General features: G+C 35.1%; 2 protein-coding genes across 2 annotated transcripts; both read right to left on the minus strand.

The window, feature by feature from the left end:
• Positions 1-2,603: 2,603 nt before the first annotated feature.
• On the minus strand, positions 2,604-4,789 carry LOC104879583 (extensin-2-like). The gene is made up of 2 exons (XM_059737381.1): positions 3,029-4,789; positions 2,604-2,938 (listed from the first exon to the last, which is right to left on the minus strand). Exon 1 carries the CDS (start codon positions 4,043-4,045, stop codon positions 3,056-3,058), a length of 990 nt encoding a protein of 329 aa, XP_059593364.1. The 5' UTR covers positions 4,046-4,789; the 3' UTR covers positions 2,604-2,938; positions 3,029-3,055.
• Positions 4,790-5,123: 334 nt separating this feature from the next.
• Positions 5,124-25,096, minus strand: LOC100248547 (xanthine dehydrogenase 1). The gene is made up of 14 exons (XM_002285437.4): positions 24,415-25,096; positions 23,022-23,121; positions 22,050-22,158; positions 20,180-21,688; positions 13,328-13,570; positions 12,633-12,947; positions 11,222-11,461; positions 10,813-11,097; positions 10,460-10,681; positions 9,685-9,846; positions 8,741-8,875; positions 7,006-7,242; positions 6,460-6,633; positions 5,124-5,617 (listed from the first exon to the last, which is right to left on the minus strand). The coding sequence occupies exons 1-14, from the start codon at positions 24,548-24,550 to the stop codon at positions 5,375-5,377; spliced, it is 4,110 nt and encodes a 1,369-aa protein (XP_002285473.1). The 5' UTR covers positions 24,551-25,096; the 3' UTR covers positions 5,124-5,374.
• Between the last annotated feature and the right edge of the window lie 639 nt (positions 25,097-25,735).

Consider the following 25,735-nt stretch of genomic DNA (forward strand, 5'->3'; position numbering starts at 1 on the left):
TGAATGTATGAATACAGTGGATGCAAAGAGAGTTTAGACGAATGTATTTATAATTTCCCTATTATGAATTAGAAAAATACAAGGTTGTATTTTACGAAAATATTAAAAATATTGGAGAGGAAAATTTGGAAAAAAAAATGATGAAACATAAATAAATTAATCAAAACTCAAAAATGTTAGGGAAAATATACAATGAGGAATATATATACATATATATAATAAAGGGATTCCAGTAACCTCCATCTACATGACTGACATCCATATATATGTCCAAGAAGAAGTCAAGATGACCAATGCCAGATATGAAGAGAAACCTTCTCATCTATCCATGAAAAGGAATGCTAACTAGGATCTGCTGCCCTTCATTTTAAAATAGGAAGAAGATTAGTTGGAAGCAAAAGGATCAGCGACCGCATTAACAATGAGATTCACTTCATAGTCAATGACCATCAATCCGTTTATTAATTAATTTACTTCAACCAATATGTTTAATTATTTTATTTTGATTAGTTAAGCAATACAATTTGATTATTCCCATTTCCTCCCATTTTTCCTTTTTATATATATTTTCCATAGACTTTTCCATTAATACGAAAAAACTTTCTAGAACATCAGCCAATTTTCCTTTTTTATATATTTTCCATAGACTTTCCCATTAACACGAAAAACCTTTCTAGAACATCAGCCAATTACTAGAAGTTCCGTTTTGTCAGTCAATGTTATTGGTACGACTAGTTGGAACTTGAAAAATATGCAATGCAGAACCCAATTTGAATACGTATAGCTTATTATTATATTTTTAGTGAAAAGTCTTGTGATAATGATTTTAAGAAATATTTTTTATTTTTATAACACTTAAAAAATTTATCTTTTTAGAGTGCATTTAAGAGTGATTTTAGAAAATATTTCTAATATTTTTAACATTTAAATAATAAAAAATTTCAAGTGTTAGAAATATTAAAAGCGTTCTCTAAAATCATTGTCAAACGGGTTCTAAGTATTAAAAAAGTTAAAAACGTTTCTTAAAATCAATGAGAAACATACTCTTATTTTTTTTAAAAATGGGTTTTCAAACCAAGACCCAATATATAAATGCCTTTAAAATGTTACTTGTGGAAATGGTGTGGTTAGGTATGCTACATTCAAAGACAGAATAGTTTTTCTGTTTTACTTTTGTCCTCTCTTTCTCTAGGAAGGAATTAAGGCACCATTTTTGTCTTAATAATATAATTCCATTATATGTATATATACACCATACGTCGAGTGACTCAGTCACTCAGCCACACAGGCAACTCGACCTTCAAACATACGAGGATTGTCCAACATCACAACTAGGTCTTCTACCTCAAACTTCATTCTTAAATAATTGGAAACCTTTGGCCTTCAAACGTATAAGCTAGCTAGACTTTTGTTAAATATAGTATGTAGTTTGTTAGACTACTTATTGTACTACTTCATGAATAAGTTAAAAATTGTTTTCGGAATCTAAAAATTTTCTATAGGAAAGCATTAGCTAGGTTGCTTAGAAATGTTTGCATTTAGGAGTCTGAAATAATGTTATAGGTATGTCATCATTATGTGACTGTAGAGATTAGAAAGATAATATAATTAAATTGAAGGTGTATTTTTCTCTGTATTTTCCTTCAAAGATCTGCATTCCTTTCTTATAAAACAAAAGTGTTGTTTGTTTTTGGAAAGGGAATAATTAATTTTCTTCTCTGTGAGTGTTCAAAAATTGTATATAGAAACAAAACTTAGAATATGCATGCATGTCCCTTCCATTCAGTCTTAAATTCTTAAAAGTATATTCCAGCCAACAATAGTCTATTATTGAATTCATATGATCTGATGGTACCTAGCTATTTTGGGAAAGTACCAAAGTCATTGAATGAATAAGTAGTCAATCCCTGAAATGGACTATGTAATGAATTTTATCCGTGGGTATTTTACCAAAGGTTTATATTATATCAATCTACCCTTGCATGATTCCTATTAAAGCATATACTCAGGAGGTGAGTGCAGAGCAGGATGATCTCAAAACGGACTCCCCATTCATTGGATAGAGAAAAACACCAAGATTTCGTGATCGAAAATCTTGGATCTATATATATATATTATCGGATATAACTCATTTCTCTCTAAATTTAGATGTTGGTTCAATACATTTTAAATTTTTTGGTATTAGAAAAACTATTTTTAAAAAATTGAGGACTAGTCCCGTTAAATTTTATTGGATTGAACCAAGAATAACTGAAAAAATTAATTTGGAGTTGTATCTGGGAAAGTTTTAGCTAAAGAAAGGCACTGAATGCATATGAGCTGGTGAAGGTTAAGAGCTTAAGAAACCTTCCCACGTTAGACACTCCATATATAAAAAGAAGCACATTCTAGATTAAGAAGTGTAGTTGGAAAAGGTTACTGAGGAAGGCACTCAAGAGGTGAAAGCGACTGTTTTAAGGAAGAACATCATACTTCTTATTTTAACTATGAGTTACTTGACTCCAAAAAATGAGACGAGAAAGTGAATGAGGATTAAAAGGAAAGTTAACTTCACTAGTATCTATATTAATAATTTTGTTCCTGGATGCTGCTGCTTCATGTCCAAAGTTTGATCATCTCTCTCAAACAACATGCAGTTTCTCTTAATTAATCCGGTCTACATATGCCCATCGAATGGGTTCATTTTATTTCCAAATCTGAGGCAAATGGACGAGTATATGTTCTAACCAACAGTAAACAAATGGAATATTGTAGACATTATGAACATAGAATTGAAAGCACGCAAAACAGGCTGCAGGAGAAGCACCATCCCTCCATGTCATGCCCCCTTATTCTTAAACCAGTTGTCTTCTTTGAGGTGAAGTAGCCGAGGATGGGACTCCAGGAAAACAACTGATTCCCCTTTTTGTACCATTTATTCTTTCTAATAAAGCATGAACTGCAAAACAGAATAAGATTGGTTGATCATACAAATGACATTAATGAAAAGTAAATAAGCTGCAATCAGTACAATGTATTTCGTACTTACATACAACTAGTAGAGATAGCGTCTTGTTTAGTAGTATGTGGGAGGAGGTGGTGGTGATGAGTAGTAGTACATTGGAGGTGGAGGTGATGGTGGAGGAGGGGACTTGTAATAATACGGTGGAGGAGGTGATGGGGATGGTGGAGGCGGGGACTTGTAGTAGTAGGGAGGTGGGGGAGAAGGAGATGGAGGTGGTGGTGATTTGTAGTAATAAGGTGGAGGAGGTGATGGAGAAGGTGGAGGGGGTGACTTGTAGATGTAAGGAGGAGGAGGTGGGGATTTGTAGATATAAGGAGGAGGTGGTGGGGATGTGTAGACATAAGGAGGTGGCGGTGATGGAGAAGGAGGTGGTGGGGATTTGTAAATATATGGAGGAGGCGGAGATGGGGATGGTGGTGGTGGAGATTTGTAAATGTAGGGAGGTGGTGGCGGAGATTTATAGACATATGGAGGAGGTGGAGATGGGGATGGTGGTGGTGGAGATTTGTAAATGTAGGGAGGAGGCGGAGATGGAGATGGTGGAGGTGGGGACTTGTAGATGTATGGTGGAGGAGGAGATGGAGATGGCGGTGGTGGAGACTTGTAAATATAAGGTGGGGGAGGTGGTGACTGGTAGTAGTAAGGAGGCGGAGGTGGGGACAGGTAGTAATAAGGAGGTGGAGGTGGGGATTTGTAAATATAGGGAGAAGGAGGTGGTGACTGATAGTAGTAAGGAGAAGGTGGTGGTGGAGATTTATAATAGTAAGGAGGAGGCGGTGAGGGAGATGGAGGAGGTGGGGATTTGTAATAATATGGAGGTGGTGGTGGTGACTTGTAGTAATACGGGGAAGGAGGTGGTGGAGACTTATAGTAGTAAGGATATGGAGACTTGTAAGCATAAGGTGGAGGTGGCGGGGGAGGAGATGCATAATTGTAAGGCTTGTAAGGTTCATAAGGACTGTCACCATCAGCCACTACATTAGTGGCTACCAAGCAAAATGCCAAGGCATAAACCAAGCACTGTGGCCAAAACTTGGCCATTTCTGGCAAACCCTAAAACCAAGTCACCAGAAAACTACACTCCAACTCAAGACTCCTACTCCTTCAAAGATCTAACAGACACTTTGTGAATGACTGCAATGGAGGGACTCAAAAGCTTATATACTAATCCCATCAGTAAGCCCAACATTTATTTAGTACGTAGTTATTGAAGCCTTCCTACCTTCAACAACTCTATCACTTAAAAAACATATCTACTCTTCTTAACAACTTCGTATGGTATCCCACTAATTTCTTTATGAGCTACACTCTCAGATATCTCCTAGAATGAGTCAAAACACCAATTATTTTAACAGCATTTCAGCGTTTTAGAGGGCAGATACGATCTTGGGGAGTCTAGGAAATGATCCAACTTCCTATCTAGATATTCATAATAAGTGGCACATCATATTCACTCAACAGCTATTTCCCTTATAAGAATGGACGTTGATCATGTATCACCCGGATTAAGTCAATGAACTTAACATAATGATATTCATTTCATGATTTCCAACGCGCTTATTCTAGAAATGCGAAGCGATTATGTGTCTTCGTCACGGACCTTTTCTTTGTAGAATTTTAAAAAAAATTGTAAACATCAGCAGGTTTTTACCAATTCCATACAGAAGCCAGAACCAGTTTTACACAAGTTGTCCTTTCACAGCTCTATAGCCTCTTTTTCACATTAAAGATTGACCCAGCAACAGAAGCTACTACAGCTTGTTCATGCCTAATTATGAAAACGCTTGCAAACTAGTAAACATTAAAATAAAGGAAGTAGAACTCAAAAAGTAAACTATGATGGAAAAAACACCCGATTAGGTACGGAACTTTCAAAAATTTATATTTTTCTTCTTAATCAAACCTGGTTGTCCCGCATTTTCTACATTAATCTTGTCCTGGATCCTCCGGTTGAGCTGGTCAAGTAGCTGCTAGGCATGTCAATGTTTTAGGCCTTTTCCTGACCTGCACTTCAGTTTCACGGCACATCATTCACTACCATATTCACATCAGACAGCAGCATGACGCTTCATCGAAGACAATAGCTCTGCAACTAACAGACATTTAATAGCTGAGAAAATGGAATCAAATGCAACAACCAATATTGTATTAAATCAGTTCTTGTCAATCCGTACACAATCACCTGTTGCAGCAGCGGTTCTAGTTCTAATGGGTGTAAGAATGTAAAGAAAGTACAGTTTGTGGTACTTGAAATGGGTGAATTCATTATTGACTATTTCACATGTTGCGATATGCTAAGTTGAGCATCAACCCTTTTTTGTATAATTACAGATGCAGATTCACTGCATAAGTACAGCAGCAACCAGTGGATTAAACACTAAGCTTTGGGCGGAAATCAGAGCTGACAAATTGCATGGCAAATTCATCTAGACAAGCCATCCGGACCCGCTCAGGTGTTGCTGGATTATCAAGAGGAAACCAGTCTTTGTTCCCCACTTCTCTTCGTGCGGCCACAATTGCATCTTTGATGGCGAAGAAGACAGAGGAAGCCAGAAAAAATGGAGGCTCACCCACAGCCTTGGATGAATGGATGGCCTTTGGATTTGGAGCACCCTGTCAGATAACATAAAAACGCATGAGCAAGAGAAATCACAATGTAAAATATTTTAGATTTAAATGAACTACTGCAACATTCTGTTTAATATGATTGATCTGCAAAGTAAAACCTTATCAGGTGATGGGCCACCATTGATGCCAACATCAGAAAATTTCCAATGTTGAACATCCTTTTCTAAGGGATACATGTTGTAATTTTACTAGTTAACTGACTCTTTTTATGATGAAAACACACTGCAATTTATTGTCATTGCTAAACTTTATTTGGTGGGTGGATGTTAATGAGTGGGAAATGTATGTTGGATACTCAAATCCAACAGAAATAAGTTTACCAAGTTGCTGCAGGTTTTCATAGTGTTTACCACCAGTTTATTGATGGGGAAGAGAACAAACAAGATGCTTGAACATCAAGAATGTTGATGTCCAATTCTTGTTCTCCATGCAGGCCTATCCTCTCACATAATGTATCATGTGATTTTATGCCACATGAATCTGAAATTTTCTGCATTCATGTGAAAGTACGCTCATTCCCTAGTGTGTGCCATACAATAATTTCTAAATTGATTCTCAATGCTCACATCAATCAAGTCATTGCCCTATCACACTGCCTGCCTATTGGGTGGATGCCCAAGCACCACGTACACCCAATGTGCATGTCCACCCTAATGGATGTCTAGGTCTGAAACTACTGCAAGCACATATTTCAACATGCATTTTGGTGACCATGGTGACACTTCTGTTTCACAAAAACAAATGCCATGCGTAACATAATGGAGTACTCTCAGGAGGGTTGTCCAAACACCCATTAAGTATTGATGTGAGATTGGTAGTTTCTCTACCTTCAGAAGTGAAACATCAAATTTTAAGGGGACATCATTGATAGAAGGAATTTTGTAACTTCCAGGCCCACATGTGTACAGGCAACCAGGTGGAATCCATTTGTGAGCTGCATCTCCCCATTTTAGCTCTTCTAAGGCAACCCAACCCAGACCTTGCACAAATGCTCCTTCAATCTGCATTAGAATTAGAATAACACAAGGTCATCAGCAGATAGAACTTTCCCATTGTACTATGTGTGAAGAAGCGGAAAAATCTCTGTAATGCAACACACTGTTTTAAAATTGATTTAACCACCACTCAAAGGACAGGAATTGGCAGTTTAAATTTCAAGTTCGTAGCATCTTTATGTAGGCAAAATCCCATATTTCATAGCTCTTTCCATTATTTTAAATACACAATTACCATCTGAATTTGTGCAATCCAAGATGGTGGAATTTCATGAAGAATAATATTTTCATTGAAACAGCATATAATACAGGTTGAACATTCTAAATAAATTTGAAAACAATGTCCAGAAAAAAGAGTAGAATAGAAAGAAAAAGCACCTGTCCAACATCAATGGCTGGATTTATCGAATGTCCAAGATCCAAGAAAACATTTGCCACCCTAGTGTGAAAATCTCCTGTCAATGTATCAATTTCAACCTCAGCAAATGAAGCTCCATAGGTGAAGTAACTGAATGGGCTCCCTTTGCCAGTCTTCCAATCAAAATGAATATCAGGTGTAATATAAAATCCATGAGCCGAAAGGTCTATTCGCTCCAAATAGCATGCAGTAACCAGCTGAAAATAATTGGGAGAAAAAAAAAAAACTTTTTACCATAAAGAACACAACATATCTCTCAGCCATCACAAATTTGCAGTACAATGATGCTCATTATAATAGAAGATTCCATCACCAAATTAAGCATATTAAATTACAAGTCAATTAAAATGCTCTGCCATGTGAACTATTATATATCGAAACAATATGATAGTTTTCATCCAATTATACAATTAGGTCAAGTCTTTGTGATTTCATCCCAAACAAAGCAAACCCCCACATAGTCAGGAAGATGCATCCAAAGAATGACCTATCCAAGCATCAAATTTATTAAAACACTATTTGCACAAAAGCTTAAGCCCTTTAGAAATGAGCCAAATGATGCATATCGAACAAATGTGTGCACCTCCCTCAACTTGAGGCCCTCTGATGGGGGAAAACCTTTTAAAGTTTATTCAAGGAGGAAAAGGAAAACCTAAGTAAACTTCAAATAGGATTAATATTAATTAGAATTGAATTAGGATTGGTATTTGTTGGAGTCTAATTACGATTAGCTAGTTGAGTTATAATATAATTAGAATTTGAGTCATGATAGGTTATTAGAGTCCTAGTAGACTTTGGATGTTATAATTAGAATTAGAATCCTAATAGATTATTAGAGTCCTAGTAGACTTTGGGTTTCTTAAAGAAGCCTATAAATAGGTTAATCAATGTAAATCAAATGGATAAATTGACATTAATAATATTGTATTTTCTTTTATTGCAAAGTTGCAACCTTCAATGGTGAGACTCCATTGATTTTCTTCTAGATGAGACTCCTAGAAGGCCTTAGTAAGACTCTTAAGGTTTTTCATCTTTTCTTCATTGTTTCTTCTTTTTCTCTATTTCTTATCTTATAAGTTTCTCTACCATAAAATTTATTCCTTGTTCCTCTCCTTACACCCTAAAAATAAAACCCTAGTCCACCTACCCTTGAGTGTAGGCAACCATCCTAGGGTTGTCCTACATCAACCCTCAGTTAACAAAAGCATAAGCTTTAGGAAAACATTTATTTATCAAGATTATTTTCAACCATTTCTTGCATAATTGTGCTTGAAAAGCACCTTTATTACCATATTTAAATTTCTCTCATATTTAGCTTTCAGTCTAGAAATTAGTTAATGAGAGTCTACTCTTGGTTAAGTGGTTGCACTCTACCCTATCCACAAACCTGAGCCCAGCCTATCCAATGGAGCTGAACAGAATGCTTGTCCCATGATCCATCATCTTACGCTATTAATTTTATCAATGACTCTTCCCATAGATCATGAAAAGCTAAATAAAAACTCGGGGATAATGATAGGGAAGAATACTTAAAATACAGGAGTATTCTGATTAAACTTTTATTTATTTGCTCCTAGAAGATTGAGAAGATATGAAGTATTTTTCATCTAAGAAAAGGAAGCATGCATCTCTAGAGTGTATCACTCAAAGGAATAATATGCTGCATGTACATGCAGAAACAACAATGAGCACTACCTCAGCGAAAGAGCTAAAATTACGTTTTGAAGCTATCGGCTCCATCCGTGCTTTTATTTGCTCGCAAGCATCTAAAACTGCAGCTCCATACATATCAGAACTTGCAGAAGCTGCTGTTGGTGTTGAATTAGGAACCTGATTTAGCAGCAACACAAGTACAAGTAAATACGAGAATCAGTGTCGGCAACTAGGTTCATTAATAATCCACAAAAGGATAGTAAAATAATGAATAATCAGGATTAGCTGATGTGAATTTAAAAATTCAAGACCAATACTAGATTGACAAGAAGAATTGTAGCACATTTTCAATTGAAGCAAAAGACAGATACTGGATTGAAAAGAACTGTAGCACATTTTCTATTGCAGCAATGGTTGACAGATTGTTTGCCTTTTTTTCAATTATATATTTTATCATGAACATCTGATTCCCATGGTTCCCCTGGAAAGACTGGAGAGACACATTGACTGTGAAAACATCTTAAGAATCTATTAGAAATGACTCAGAAATTTCTCAAGTATTTCAAGAAAGTGATGTAGTGGTTAAATACCTTGCTTAACCCAAGAGAGGATATCCAAATTAATGTGAAGACATATTGCTGTCCCCCTATCTAAGATGAAACCTGTAATTTTTTGGGTAAAACCACTCTTTCTGATTTTCATTTCCAATCTTCTTAATAGAGGATAAAATGCTCAGTTAGTTCCTATATTCTATTCTTATTATATTTCACATTTAAGCCTATATAGAACTTCTCTCCTAATGTCAGGGCAATTCTTTTAAGGCTTCCTCTGCCTAACGAGTGGAAACCATGACAACACCCCACCAGTGACACTGAGGTGGCTTCTCCAACGAGTTTGTAACAAATTTATCACAGCATATCAATATCTGAGAACCAGAAAGTAGACAAAATAGAGATGTTAATGGGACTCTGACATTGTCCCATTACCTTGTCGGTACTTGTCTCTGATATAAATACAGAACTGAGTGGAATATTGAAGGAAGAAGCAGCAACTTGAGCAACTTTTGTATGTAAACCTTGCCCCATCTCAACACCCCCATGTGTCACTAAAACAGTGCCATCTGTATAGACATGAACTAAAGCACCTGCCTGCCAGCATAAAAAAAATATATAGACAACCAAAATTATTATAAATATAACATGATTAAAAAATAAAGCCTAAATCACAAAGAGAATTCACTCACTCATAGAACAGGAAAAGTGACAACTTGATTATCAGTTCAAGAATGAAGTTAAAATGCATTATCAGGGCAGTATTCAATATAAAATGATATGCTTTATCAAAGTAATTGTTGAACCAATACAACATACAAAATTAATCAGTTAAAGTATTTATGGATTTAGACACACCTCCTCTAGGGAGCTCAAGTGGGCAAGAAATCTAAATTCTTAAAGAAATAAATTAGAGTATTTAAGTTTTAAAAAATATAAAAAACAATGTATCTGGCAACATGACCAAGAATTTTATACCAAAAGCTAAGCCTGAATAATCACGATTTAAAGAGGTGACAAATTCTGTTCCTTGATGTCAGACATCATCTCCACCACCCCACACCCCAAAGCTAGCAAAAAGTGTTCCCCAAAGAGACACCATGCTCAGGCTTGGAAGATCTGGCTGGTGTATATTATGGTCCTACACTGTAAATTATAAAAGCACTAACCTGACAGTAGAACCAATTGTACCAATAGTTTCAAATATTACCTGGTTCATAAACTTTGTTGTAAAGGAAATGCCAAACTTTGTTGGAACCATAGCAACTCCACGTTTCTTCCACCGATTTTGAAGATTAAACTGGTCAACTTCGCCCCGAGCCTTTAAAAACTCACACGATGACTTCAGTTCATTCCAAACCCGGGGCAGTGTGAAGTGTTGGAGTTGTTGACCATAGTGTGTAACACATCCTTCACTTTGAAAATTAATCTCCTGAGAAAGTGTCATTTCATAAAAGTCAATGATTGAAGAAAAATAAGAGAATGATGAGTAGAAAAATAGAAATGAACATAGGTATGGCAACAACAGGAAGAACAAAAAATGAACAAGAACATATGGCTTACCCTTATCTCTTCTGGGCTTTTCTTAAGTTCTGTGGCAATTCTTTGAATCCAATTTTCAGTGATGAGCATACCCTGAGGACCACCAAATCCTCGGAAAGCAGTGTGACTAGGAAAATTAGTTAAGCAAACCTTTCCATTGATCCTGACATTTGGTATATCATAAACATTATCTGAATGGAACATAGCACGTTCAAGGACAGCACCAGACAGGTCCAGCGAGTTTCCACCATTGTTGTAGATTTCAAGATCCAAAGCCTGAACCTTCCCATCATTTGTAAATCCGACCTACATCAAGTAACATTGTTTCATGATTATTTCATCCCAAAACATTCAACAGAAAACCTGAAAAAAGAAACATCAAGCTGCTAAGGATATTACCATGAAAAAATTCAAGTAAAGAAAATGTCACCTTGTACTTTCCAAGAAAGGTATGGCGCTGCCCAGATATCATCATGTCTATGTCTCTATCTAATGTGAGTTTCACTGGCCGATTCAACAGATATGATGGAACACAAGCCACAGCAGCAAAGCAAGCTGACCTAGTCTCTTTCCCCCCAAATCCACCACCGATTCGCTTGGTTTTGCAAACTACTTTTGACATTGGAAGACCAAGAACATGAGAAACATATTTCTGATGCTTCTGGGGACACTGCACATAAAGATCAAATCTGTCAAAATTCTAAATAAGGCTGTGACCACCACAGAGCAGTTGAACTGGCATCCATTGCTAATAAATTTCTAGGCAAATAAAATTGCAACACTGGTGAAGGAAAACACTTTAATACACATGCATAGCCAGTACCCAACGCAATCAGTTTCATTAACCATTCTTATCAATGCATTAGAAAGCATAAATTGAAAAGTTAGTGCACAGGTGCTCCCATAGTCCCTTTTGAAGAAGGGTACTAAGCAGGGATATGAAATTAAGCAATGATTATGAACCAAAATGTATAAAATGTCATCAATAACATTCTGCACAAGATTTAGACCTGACAAATATACACAAAAATACAATACAGAAATTCAAACATATAAAGCATGATTCTTTAGTCTCCACACTGTAAGGATGTATACACAGGAAAATGTGGACAGGCACAAATGTGCAGGAAACCAGAGTCCCAAACCAGCCCAATGGCAAAGTTTCCTGGACCCTTAGTGTTTTCTAAGCTTAGAATATTCTTGGAGAGTTAGCCTGCTGGCATTCCAAAGATGCCATTTTGAATCTTTGTGCTTCATGGATTCAAAACGTTTTCTCTTAATGAGAATTATAACCAGTACCTCATGGGCAATAAATTTTGCATTACCTATAACATGTAAAGGGCTAGGAGTAAATCTATCCGGTGGAATTATCCCCAGGTTCTGAATTTTTTCAAAATTCACTAATACAAAACTTTGTTTCAATAGAAGATAGACAGCAGTGAAGTCTGCAGGTGTGATTTTGATTGGAAATTTTTTCCTTGAGCTCCTAGACTTGATGGTCTTGGCCTAAAATTGGTTAAGAGGAGGTTATTACCCTTTTTGGTGATACTTGAACACTAACTTGTATTAGTGTTTCCGCCTATTTATTAGGCATCTGTTAATATATTATTAATATCATTTGCCCATCAAAGGAATATTAATATATCAAATACTCAAATAAAAATTTTATGAAATGTTTTGTTGGATAACAACTAATTTGTAAAATATCTTATTGTTTCTGTACCAATTTCAGTTTAGCTAGGCCACTTCTTTGGAATTTGAGGGATTCCAACAAACATAAAGGTTGGATGAGTTCATGAAATAGAGGTCAAATATGTCAAGTTGAAGGGTCTACAGCTTACTTGAGTGGATGATATCATGTGAACTTCATTCCCGCTATCTGTTGTCCACACTAAACTGCTGTTTGTCTCCAAATAGAAGTGTTCCTGGCCTCCTACATGGACTTCACCCTCTAAGATCTTATCACAACAGCCTGATTGAAAACAGAGGTCAACGTCCCCTTTCTCTATATGCCTCTCTGTATTAGGAAGGAAACTTTTAGCTTTGAGGGCATCCTCTATTGATAAGATCGCTGGGAGCTCTTCATATTTAACATGAACTTTTCTTGCCGCTAGTTTTGCATTTTCTTGTGTATCAGCAACAACTACTCCTATTACCTGCATAAAATAAACACACAATACAACAGATTAAAAAGGGAAATTTTAAGCATGCATTTGGAACATGCATGGGAATGAAATCATTGCAATGAGTTGACATAGGATTTTTATTAGTTTGAATTAATTCCTAAAAAAGTTGTATGTGTCTGCTTTCATTGAATTTGTAGGATCAGTTTTAGGATTTTATAAAATAGTCTCAATTTTTTTTCATGATCATATGTTGGATAGGAGCTCCCTTTTCTGTGACAACTCCATTCTTGAAGATGGCATATGCCTCAACTGCTGTATAAAACATAATGGAATAATGCCGTTTCATATAATTCCTGAGTGCGGCCAATAATATAAACAGATGAAATAGCTCAAGTTAGAAACTTTTGTACCTGTCCCACAAAAGTGACAAATTCTGAAGCAAATATTTCCTCATCGTTAACAACTGGTCCAATAGCATTACCACCTGGCACATCTTTATGAAAAAATATTCCTGCAAACCCAGGTGAAGACTTCGCTCCTGAATCATCTATTGAAAGGATACGAGCATGAGGCTTTCTACTTAATACTAAAGCAGCATGTAGACCATTTGGAGGCATTGGCATGTCATCAGCATATTCTGCCTCCCCTGTAACCTGAAAGGAGTTACAATTTTTGCACAAGTCATTTAGGTCAGTAGCATTACTCTTAAGAACAACTGCAAGAAACCTTTCAAAAGAAAAGGCACAAACAAATAACATTTTTGAAGGATCCTGATGTGTTACGAACTTGTCTAGGAGTGCCAAATGGAGTTTAAATTACTGACCATAATTTGGAGAATCATAAGTGTTAAAGAGTTATTAGCAATTATTTGGTAAGGAGTAGTTTAGTCATTTTTGCATGTTTTACAAAATTCTATATATATTCTCAGTACTCTTTCCTTGAGAAATAAGACACTCTTTTCTTTCTCTCACTCAACATGGTATCAGAGCAGGTATGATTCGGAACCCTAACCCAAAAAAGAAAAAAAACACTATGATGTTGCTCTACAATATCCTGCTCTACAATATCCACTACAGTGCCATGCTGCAGTACCCACTACGATGTTGTGCTACACTGATTTACTACATTGCCTGCTACAATGTTTTTGCTACAGTAATCTCCAGTATTGGCACATATGTGACTGATTGTATTCGTGATGCAAGTATGTGTTAGTACTAAAGGTATCATAATATCCCTTTGTTTCCATTTTAAGTGCAATAGTCCCTATTTTAAGTGCAAGTAAGACGTCAAGTCATGATCATAAATCTAGAGATGGTGTTAATATTCAAATTACTTCAATATAGCTAAAGGGGCCTAATTATTTATTAAAAGCTAAAGTCATGTGGGTGTATATTGGGGCATTGGGAAAACTAAAACATCTTGTGGAATATCCTCCTCCCCAAGAATCTAAAAGTTTTGATAAGTGGCAATAAGATGACTTCATGATGATAACATGGTTGTGGAACAGTATGGAGCCCTATGTTAGTGATAATTTCATGTTTTTAGAAACTGCAAAGCAAATATGGAAAGCAGTTAAAAAGGCATATTCTCATGAGGGAAAAAAAAAATTCAAGAATCTATCAACTGTATGAAGATATTTTGGGGGCAAAGCAAAATGGGAAACCTCTAAGTGAGCACAATGCATTCCTTAAAGAGATGTAGGAGGAATTGAATGTGTAACAACCATTGTCTGTTGATATTGAGATTCAAAGAAGGCAAATTGAAGAGTTTTAGGTTGTTAAATTTCTTTCTAGCCTTGATTTTGAATATGTTAAGGTCAAATATAATATACTTCCTATTGAGAAGTTACCATCTCTCACAATATTTATGCTTGTCTTCAGTGCATTGATCTACAATTCTTTTCATTTGGGAATGGTATTAAGGATACTTTTGCACTTGCATCCATAGGACAAGGTAGAGGTGGTCCTCCCATTTGAGGCCGAGGCTAAGGTTTTGGAGGAGGTAGAGGCAAAAGTGAGGTAGAAGTGACAAACAATGCTCACACTTTGGTAGGACTAATCATACCTCTGATAAATGTTAGGACAAGTTTGGTCATCTTACATAGGGCTAATTGGGTTGTTTCCTCCTCTCTTGATGATGAAGTTGATGTTCTTACTCTTGTTCAACCTTTAAGTGGTAATAGGGAGTCCGATACCTTGTCTTTAGGTGATTATAACCATGGTTTTAAAAACCGGACCGGACCGGCCAGTCCGACCGGTCCAACCGTCGGCCGGTCATGGTTTCAGTCCGGTCCGATGAATTGGACTGGAATCTGGTTGAACCGGAATCAGACCAGGTGAACCGGAGGTCCAACCGGCGAACCGGACGAACCGGACGGTTCAACCTTTTTTCTTTTTTTTTACTTGCAGCAACAGTTCCAGCAGCAGGTTTCAGCACCAGCAGGTTCCAGCAGCAGCACTTCCAACATCAAAACGGTCAGTTCTCCAAACAAACCCACCCTCGCGGCACCCCAGTTCCAGCAGCAGGTCGGCGGCCCACATGCCGCCAAACAGCGATCTGTACTGCGTCACCCCAGCTCCAACCCCCAACCGCTCCAGCTCCAGCAACAAGCCGGCAAGCCACCTGCCGCTGACGAGCCCCTCGAACCAGCTTTACCCGCTGGCGGCACGCCTTTCTACTACCGACAATCTGGTGAACTAAAATCTTAAACTCCCATTTAAAAAAAAAAAATTAATTTTTATGTTTTATATTTAATCTTTTAATATTTAATTATAATTTTAATGTTATGTTTAATATTTAACTTTTATAATTTTTTTTATTTATTGCACATTGAAATTTTTGTTGATTTTCAAATGAAATTCTAATTTTAAAATTTTAAATAAATATTTGATTTTATAGTAAATTTCTCATTTTGAAAAAAAAAATTGTAACAAATTTCAAAATTTTTAATTCTTTGATTTTTTAAATTATTGATGACTTGATTCTCTAAATTAATGTAGGGTTTTTATAAATTGTTAATGATTTGAATTTTTTTTTTAAATTAAATTGTTAATGACTTGATTCTTTAATTTTATAATTAAAATTATGATTTTTGTTTACAATTTAATGGAGATAAAAAATGAAAAAACTCAACAAACAAAATAGATACTATCAAATTTTACATGGAACTTATTATTTTTATTTATTATTATTTTTTAATTTTAATAATATATAAAATATATATTTATGACGTCACCGGTTCAACCGCGGTTCGACCGCCGGTCCGACCAGTAAACCGTGAACCGATAACTTTTCCGGTTCAATAACCGGTCAGGTTCTGAAAACATTGATTATAACAAACTGGTGAAACAATCCTCACAAGTTTCTATATAATCTAGCATCGGTGCTCCTACTACTACCTTAGCACACTTAAATACACATGCTCTTCTCACTCTTGGTCAATTTTCTTTCCCTTGGGTTATAAATTCCAAAGCTTTTTGTCATATGACTAGAGAATCCTCCCAATTTTCTCACTTAACCAAGGCTTCTAATATATCCTCGGTCCTTTTGTCCTCAGTTCTTTTGTCCTTGGTCAATGGGATAGTCCATCTCATTCCCTCATCTCCTTTTAAACTTAATTTTGTTCTATATGTATCTAAATTTCATATTAATTTATTATCTATTACTCAGCTTACTAAATAATTTAATTGTGTTGCTATTTTTTTTTCCTTTTCATTGTGTTTTTCAAGACCTCCATACAAAGAGGATGATTAGTGAAGGACTTGAGCAAGATGGGCTTTATTATCTTATAGTCAATCTATGCTCCAATCTCATGGTAGAAAGATGTCAAATGTTGTTGCTCTCTCTTTATCTATTACTCTTCTTTAGTGGTATTATAGATTGAGTCATGCTTCTTTTGAGCAATTACATTCCTTAGGATTGTCTCCAAAGTTGTCCAATAAGCCCAAGTGTGAGCCGTGTGAACTTGCCAAACATCATAGGAGTCTTGAGTCTTTTTGCTTCAATTCATTCAGACACGAGGTTCGTGTTGCATCCCTAATGCTCAAGTGTTTAGGTACTTTGCTAGTTTTATTGATGATTGTTCTCAAGTCACTTGGATATCTTTGTTTAAAGTAAGGTATCAAGTACCTCATGTATTCAAACCTTTTAATCAAGAAAGATAAAATCGGTTTGGTATTCAAATGGTATTCTTAGATCTAATAATGACTTGAATATAATGATCATTTTCTTTCCTCTGTTTGTACTGAAAATGGAGCTATCCACCAGTTTTTGTGCGTTTATACACCACAACAAAATGGAGTCACTAAAAGGAAAAACCATCACTTATTAGATATTGCTCGTTCTATTATGTTTCGCATGAAAGTCCCAAAATCTTATTAGGGGGATGTTATTCTAATTGCATGTTATTTGATAAATTGGTTACCCTCCTCTTTATTGGATCAAAAGACTCAATATTCTGTGTTATTTCCTAATCGCCCATTATGTTTTCTCCCTCCTAGAGTTTTTGGATGTATTTGCTTTGTTCATAATTTTTGTCCAAATAATGATAAGCTTGATCCTTGATCTATCAAATGAGTATTTTTTGGATATTCTAAAACTCAAAAAGGATTAAATGTTTTGATCCTATGTTTCATAAATACTTTATTATTACTAATGTAACATTCTTTGAGACTATTTTTCTTCCTTTTTTTTTAATCATGGTTTATGGTTGGAAAATGACTTATTTCAAATAGATTTTGTTCCTCTTCCTGTTGTTATTGATACTTTTCTATCAAAGATGACAAACCATTACAAGTGAATCTATCAAATGAGTATTTTTTGGATATTCTAAAACTCAAAAAGGATTAAATGTTTTGATCCTATGTTTCATAAATACTTTATTATTACTAATGTAACATTCTTTGAGACTATTTTTCTTCCTTTTTTTTTAATCATGGTTTATGGTTGGAAAATGACTTATTTCAAATAGATTTTGTTCCTCTTCCTGTTGTTATTGATACTTTTCTATCTAAGATGACAAACCATTACAAGTGAATCAACATAAAAGACTAGCTAGAGACAAAGAAGCAAATCAAACTCAATCTCTACTTCCTCCATATTCGTCATTAGATGATCCTATACCACCACCTATTTCCGCTCCCTCGATTCCCAATGAGTCCCTTCCTATTGAACTCAAGAATGGAAAATATGGTTATACTCACTATCCTCTTACTCATTATGTATCTTTTGATAACCTTTCCCCCACTTTTCCATGTTTTGCCTATACCTTGTCTTCTATGTCCATTCTAAGTCTTATCAAGAAGATTTAAATCTTTTTTTTTTTTTTCTGATAGGTCAAGAAGCTCTAAATCATACATACCGCATGGAAGAAATCCATGGAAGAAGAGATGCATGCTCTCCTAGATAAAGGTACATGGGAACTCATTGATTTGCCTTGAGGAAAGAATGTTGTAGGTTGTCACTAAGTTTTCACTATTCAGTATCATCCAAATGGGACTATACAACGGTTGAAGGCTCGATTAGTTGCTAAGGGATATGCTAAAACTTATGGCGTTGACTATTTTGAGACTTTCTCCAATTGTTCGTTTTAACTCAATACGTATTTTGATTTCCTTAGCTGTTAATTTTAGGCAGCGTCTAAATCAGTTAGACATGAATAATGCATTCTTATATGGTGACTTGAGCAAGGAAGTCTATATGGAGCAACCACTTGGGTTTGTTACTTAGGGGGACTCAACAATTAGAGTTTACAAACTAAATAAGGTTATTTATGAATTAAAGCAATCTCCTCGAGCTTGTTTTGATAAATTAAGTTCTATTCGCCTATCATTTGGTTCTAGAAAATATTTGACTACTCGGTATTCATTCTCAAGAGGGAAACTAGCATAGTAATACTCATTGTAAATGTGGATGATATTATTGTTTCTGTTAGTAGTGTTATAGGTATTGAAGAAGTGAAAGATTACTTGATTTATTGTGTTACTCCTTGGGCATTGAAGTTGCACGTGATAGAGGTAAGATTGTTTTGTCCCAACAAAAGTATGGACTAGATTTGCTAAATGAAACTGGCATGTTAATAGTAAAGCCAGCTGGCACTCCTATGGAGCAACATGTAAAATCTTAAGGGAAATGAGATCCTTGTAATTTTATTTTTTTTTATGATTAGATTGACCTTCAACAACGATCCTTGTGCTTTTAGATAAAAGAAGATTATCGGAGTGTAGTGGACAAACTCATTTATTTAACAGTCACCATACCTTACATTACTTTTCCAGTTATTACAATGAGTTGGTTCATGGAAGCACCTAAGCAGATTCATTGAGAAGCAGTGTATAGAATCCTAAGGTATCTCATAGGTACTATAAGTATGGGAGTACTCTACAGAAGAAGTTACAACTCCAACCTTGATGTTGTAAGATTTCGAAGTCAGACTAAACAGGATCTTCAACTGACAGGAGATCCACTGGTGGGTACTGTACCTTTGTTTGTAGTACTTTAAGTACTTGGAGGAGTAAAAAGCATAATAGTAACCAGATCTAGAGTTGAAACACAATATAGGGCTATGGAACATATAGTGTGAGTGCTAATGTGGATTCATAAGTTGTTACAAGAGCTTGGGTTTTCTCTTGAAAAACCTATGATTATGTGCTATGATAATCAAGTTGCTATTCACATTGTCACTAATCTGATGTTTCATGAAAGAACTAAGCATATTGAAGTGGACTATCATTTTATCAGAGAAATTGTCATGAGCAAGAAAGTGATAACTTCTTACATCAAATCTAAAGATCAATTAGGTGATATGTTAACCAAAGCTTTATGGAGAAATATTTTTTTTTTGTTATGTGTTCCAAGCTAGATCTTAGTAATATATATACCTCAACTTGAGGGAAAGTGTTAAAGAGTTGCTATTAGTCATTTTGTTTGAGGTAGTTTAGTAAAAGTCTATGTATATGCTCTGTACTCTTTCCTTGAGGAATAAGACAGTCTTTTCTTTCTCTCACTCGACAATAAGTCTTCAAAAGGAAAAATAAATAAAAAAATGAAGATACTACACAAGTGCCTTGAGAAACTATGTGAAGGACCTTTCCCAAATCAACATACACCATATTATATAATTATGTCACTGAAAGAAAACTATAGGAAAACAATTAAATTAAAAATCGCCAAGCAAAAAGGAAGCATTTTCCAAGTACTCAAAAGTATAAAAACCTATGTCAGTCAGAAAATTATTGAAGCATTATTTTTTTAGAAGTACTTACTTGAAGTTTCGATGAAAGATGAATCTCGGGAGACCCCACAGCTGTCCCATGTTTTACAACTTCATAGTCCTGCATTCCTGTAACTGATGGCCGGTGGAATGGCTGTACAGCTGACAGATGTGATATTGGTACAGTTTCCAGGAAGAATCTCTGCCCATCCATTTGATGAGAAACCCATAGGAAAAATTTAAAGAAGAAACTTAGAGTTAAAGATTTTCGAAACTCCACCATCCCACCTGGTGCATCATCCTTGATTAAAATGTTCTTTTGCAAAATTTTCAAAGCATCCTGCAATAGTTCCCGGTTCCAAATCTTACCAATAAGAAAATCTTTTGTTTTTGATGCAGAAAGAGACAGGGGAGCTACCCCTCCATAAGCAATTGATGCATCTGAAACCACCCACTTTTCTTCCTTTTCTTGAAGATAAACCCGCATTCCAGCATTTACAATTGCAATATCGTCATCCCTTCGATGAGCCTGCTTGAATTCTTTCACAAACTCAAAAGGCCTAGTCCATGGTAAAAAAATTGAGAGTAAAATTTCATCATGCGCCAGATCCACCTTACGGTAACCCAGGAAGAAATTTTCTGCCAGGACTGTTCTGATATTCCCTTTACAATTTATCACTCTGAACTTTGCTCCTGCAGCCATCCAGAGCGGATTCAAATCTGAGATTGGACTGGCAGTACAAATATTTCCACCAACTGATGCAACATTTTTTATCTGTGTCCCGGCAAACCATTTTATCTGTTCAATAAAGGCCTTACAAGCTGATGTTTCATAAGCAACACGGTCTGCCAAAACCTTTCTCAAAAGGTTCTGGAGTGATGATAATCGTACTGCAGCACCTATCTCCAAGCCATCATCCTTCACACTCAACATAGTAAGTTCAGGTATATTTATGACAGAGATCAAAACTTGATGCTGGATTCTCTTCAACCTCATTTCAATTCCTACCTCGGAATTACCTACCACTAACTTTGCATCTGGGTATCTTGCTTTTAACTCCAACAAATGTTTTAGTCCTAAGGGCCGATACCACTTAAGCCCACCAAATCCATTCATATTCAAAGGAGTTAATTTCCTCAATAACAGCTCAGGGGGGAAAATAAGCTCTTTTTCGGTGTATGTGCTTCCCTGTATCTCACTGTAAGAAATGGGTTCATACCTATCAACACAACTCATATTTGATTTGGCAGCATCCTTATCATTTGAACTCCCTGATTTACATGAACAGGGCTTACCAGTTGAAGGGCAAATAAACTCACCTTCTTGAAGGCTCAGTGAAGATCTATCAGTATATAAAACATCATCAGTTTTGGCAAATACTCGAAATGCATCAATAATCGGTCTGTAACCTGTGCATCTACACAAATTTCCTGCAAGGCTTTCTTCGATCTGCTCTTCACTGGGTGGTGTCTGACTTGACCTTAATAACGCATACATGGACATAATGAAACCAGGAGTACAAAATCCGCATTGTGACCCATGAGAGAGGGCCAATGATTCCTGCAGAACATTATGAGATTTCAGACAGTTGAGAATTTTAGTACCAGAAAGCTTTCAATAGTAGGGATGACTTTAGGAAAATAAAATCATAGTAGAGACCCTTTTTCTTTGTAGGCAAGCAAAAAGTACAAGTAGAAAGTATAATAATTCCACTACAATTTTCACAGAGAGAGAGAAAATCATAATAGTTACTGGAATTCGTAGCACGACAAGGAAGAATTCGATAGCTTTTTAAATTAAATTCCTACTGCCAAAGGATTGAAGATTGAAAACATGGCAGTAAGAGAAGAAGCAGTACCAGTTACCAATAAGGACAGCTAACATCATAATCAAAGGAAAAATGTGAAAGTTGGTATAATACCTGAATTGGATGCAATCCATTTCTGCGGTTTCCAATCCCCTCCACTGTAATTACATGCATCCCTTCGACAGAATACAGAGGGGCTAAGCATGCATTGACAGCATAATGCCTAGAAAAATTCATGATATATAGGATTATATTTTCAATTGATGCCAATAAACAATGGAATGAAGCTCAGATAACTGGTACATGCAAACCATGTAGCAATATTGTAAGAGTAACACATGGAAGATTTGAGTGCTAAAGGACATAGTACGTATAAGACAGCATGGAAACTCCACTTACAAAAGTTAAATGGTAAGAAAAGGTACATGAGTAAAGAGCAAATAATTCCAGGTTAAATTTGACCTCGACATAGGTTTAGTTAGCTTGATGTGATAGCCAGAAGGAAATGCTACAAAACACTATGAGCTTACTCTCATAGATGTTTCCATTTTTCTAAAGTTGTGTTCCTTGAACTGTGGCACAACTTTCTTAAGTTCATCAAATGCTATTATGTCAGGTAGTTGATTAGTGCAATGTAAGTTAAGCTGTTCAAATTATATCCATCAATATGACTTATGTGTGTTCTAGAAGAATCAATAGAGAAATGGCAAATAAAGAACTTTAAAGTAAGTTATTTAGACGACACAAGAGTACTCTCCTGGGAGAAAGGTAGGATTATGGAAAAGAAAGGACTTTACAGTAAGTTATTTAGACTGCACAAGAGGACTCTCTTGGGAGAAACATAGAATTAAGGGATTAAGGGATAAAAAGGATAAGAACATCATCAATGTATAACCAGAATCCTAAGAATGTGATGAAAATGAATGCACTAAAAAAAGGGTTGGGAAACCATCCAATCAAGCAGTTTACCCAATTCATATCATAAGCGCTCGTCGTAGTCAAGAATTAACTCTAAACCATTACCTGTGGAGGAACAAGATATAGTTCTTCAAGAAGGGAGGGAGAGAAATGGAGAAAGATACTCACACACATTTCTTCGAATTTTCATCAAAATAAGAAACCATCACAGTGCAAGCCCCACAACCACCTTCGCCACAGCCCAACTTTGTCCCCGTCAGACCTATGTCTTTATTACCAAAAAAGGGAAATGATAATCAGATGCTACCACATGAAGAAAAATAAGAACTAAAAGAACAAAACAACACTAGAAAGAGTTACACAAATAGGCAGTATAAAGAATAACAGAGAAACAACAAATCTCGGAAGACAAAAAACCAAAAGGACCAAAAAAAGAAAACTTTGAATAAACAAACTTGACAAATTCAATCCCATCAGTAGAATATCCCATTTGATTTCCAAGATACTGTAGGAAAAGAACAGAAAGAAAACGTTTGAGGGCTTAACTTTTCACTGTTGCCACTTGATTGACCTAAGACTACTACTCCACTTAGTTGAGGCTAGTTTGTCACCAGGAAACGAAAACACCATAAAGTATAAGATTTAAAAACCTAAATTTCTTTAATTTTCCCTGGTTTTCTCAGCAACCAAACAAACTTCCCAAGTTCAATCCACTTTGCAAAAACTCAAAAAACAAAAGACATGATTAAACTGCATGTTATTCTTCAAATAATGAAAGACCATAGAACTCAAAATCCGAAGTATACAACCTTAGCCCACTGTTTGTTTGCTTAGAGAATTAGAAAAATAAAAATAAAGTTAATCTTCAAACACCCAAAACTGAGGATAATTCAATTCTAAATAAAATAAATAAATTAATAAATCAAAATTTTCTTTTATTTTCTTTTCTTCTAAAAGCTTCTTTCTTTTCTTTTCTCTTCTCCCAAACGCACCAGCCACCTGGCAATCAAAACTACCTGCAATTCAATATATAGATCAAAGGAATCAAATTTCTGTTTTCTTTCCTTTTCTCCGAAAACAGGTAAAAAAAAACCGATCCAGTTAGCAATCAAAACAAACTGTTACATAAAACATAAAAACCATTTTTTTCTTTGCTTTTCTAAGCATACCCAAAAGTAAAAATGAATTAAAGCGAAGCGGCAATCATAACTGCTTTTTGACATAAAGCAAAAGAATCAAAAATTCTCTATATTTTCTTTTCTTCAAAAGCCAGAAAAGAAAAAAAGAAATCAGCAATCATAACAAGCAGTTATTTAACATAGAACACAAGCATCAAGACTGTTTTCTAATCATTTCTCAGCAAATCCCAAAAAACCCATTCAGCAATCAACATTGCCTGTAATCAGACAATAGGTATTTAAAATAAATCAGAAGAATCAACAAAACAATCCATGTCAGAATCAAACCAAACTACTAATTCACACAAAACCCAAGTTCTAAAATTTTCATTTCTACAATATTTTCCCACCAACCAAACAAAGCACGTCATCAGAATCATTACCTCTAAGATACTCGAGAAGAGTCAAATGAGCCAACCCATCAGGCAACACCTTGCGAACCCCATTAACATACAAGATTGCTTCCTTTGACCCTTCCTCAACTCCCTCCAATTCCTCTTCATTTTTCAACGACCCCATTCGCCTATTGCTTGATACAACCCCAACTATGACTCCCAGATCGTTCCACAGCTGATAAACCGACACAGGTTCAGTATATCATATATGAAGCCTTGAAGAGCCTCGGCTTGAGGCTGAGTCACAGATAAGTGACAAAGCTCCGAAACTATTTGTCTGTGGAAGGAAATTAAAGGTGAAAAAAAAATGGCAATACTTTGTTCTTTTGTTGTAGCTGCATAGACAAAATCATATAAAATCACATCAGATCTATAATTGGCTGCAAAATTTTTATGAGGGAATATTCATCCGATCTGATCCGACAGAGGGTATTGATTTTTTCTTAATATGAATGAAAACAATGTGGTTTTGATATAAAAAATTTACAAAAATGGATGATAAAAATGATTAAAAAAATACTAATTAAATTAATCAGTAATTAATGTTTAATTGGGTATAACAAAATCGAAAAATATGGGAACTTGTAAGACTTTGGATAACTAGATTGGTGTTCACTCTTCTTTATAGTTGTAATTTTTCTCTAGATTTTTTAATGTTACTACCATTTTTGCTCTATCCCCCACATTGAATTGAGGTTTTTCATGTCCCTCATCTACTATCTTGCCTCCTTTATAACCTCCTGTCTCTTAAAGCACTTAGTGATGTTGACTAATTTTGATTTAATTTTGATCGGATTTCATTTTTAAGGATTAAATATTATACCCTACTCATTTTAAAGATGGTATTAGATTTTTGAATTTGCACTATTTAATAAATAAATAAAATTTAAATATATTCAACAGTAATTATCTTTATTTTTATTTAATCATTTTGCTCTTCATATAAAAGAAAAAAAGAAAAAAAGAAAAAAAATATCTTAAGGGTTTTCAAAATTAATAAATCTTTTATTTTCTAAAAATAAAAAACTATTGAGAATTAAAAAAAAAAAGTTATTTTTTAAGTATTTTAAGAATTTTTTAAGAATTAAAAAATATATATCTTTTAAGAATTTTTATTATTTATGGTATAATAAAGATAATTATATCATTTTATATATTTATATATTATCTTAATCAAATTTAAAATATCTTAAAATTATATACTTTAAATATTTTTTAAACACACTACTTTTTTAATATTATATATATATATATATATATATATATATTATTCTATTAAATTCAAATCTTCCTAATTATCTTTAAAACC

This window comes from Vitis vinifera, chromosome 6 (assembly GCF_030704535.1).
Source record: "Vitis vinifera cultivar Pinot Noir 40024 chromosome 6, ASM3070453v1".
Lineage (NCBI taxonomy): Eukaryota > Viridiplantae > Streptophyta > Magnoliopsida > Vitales > Vitaceae > Vitis > Vitis vinifera.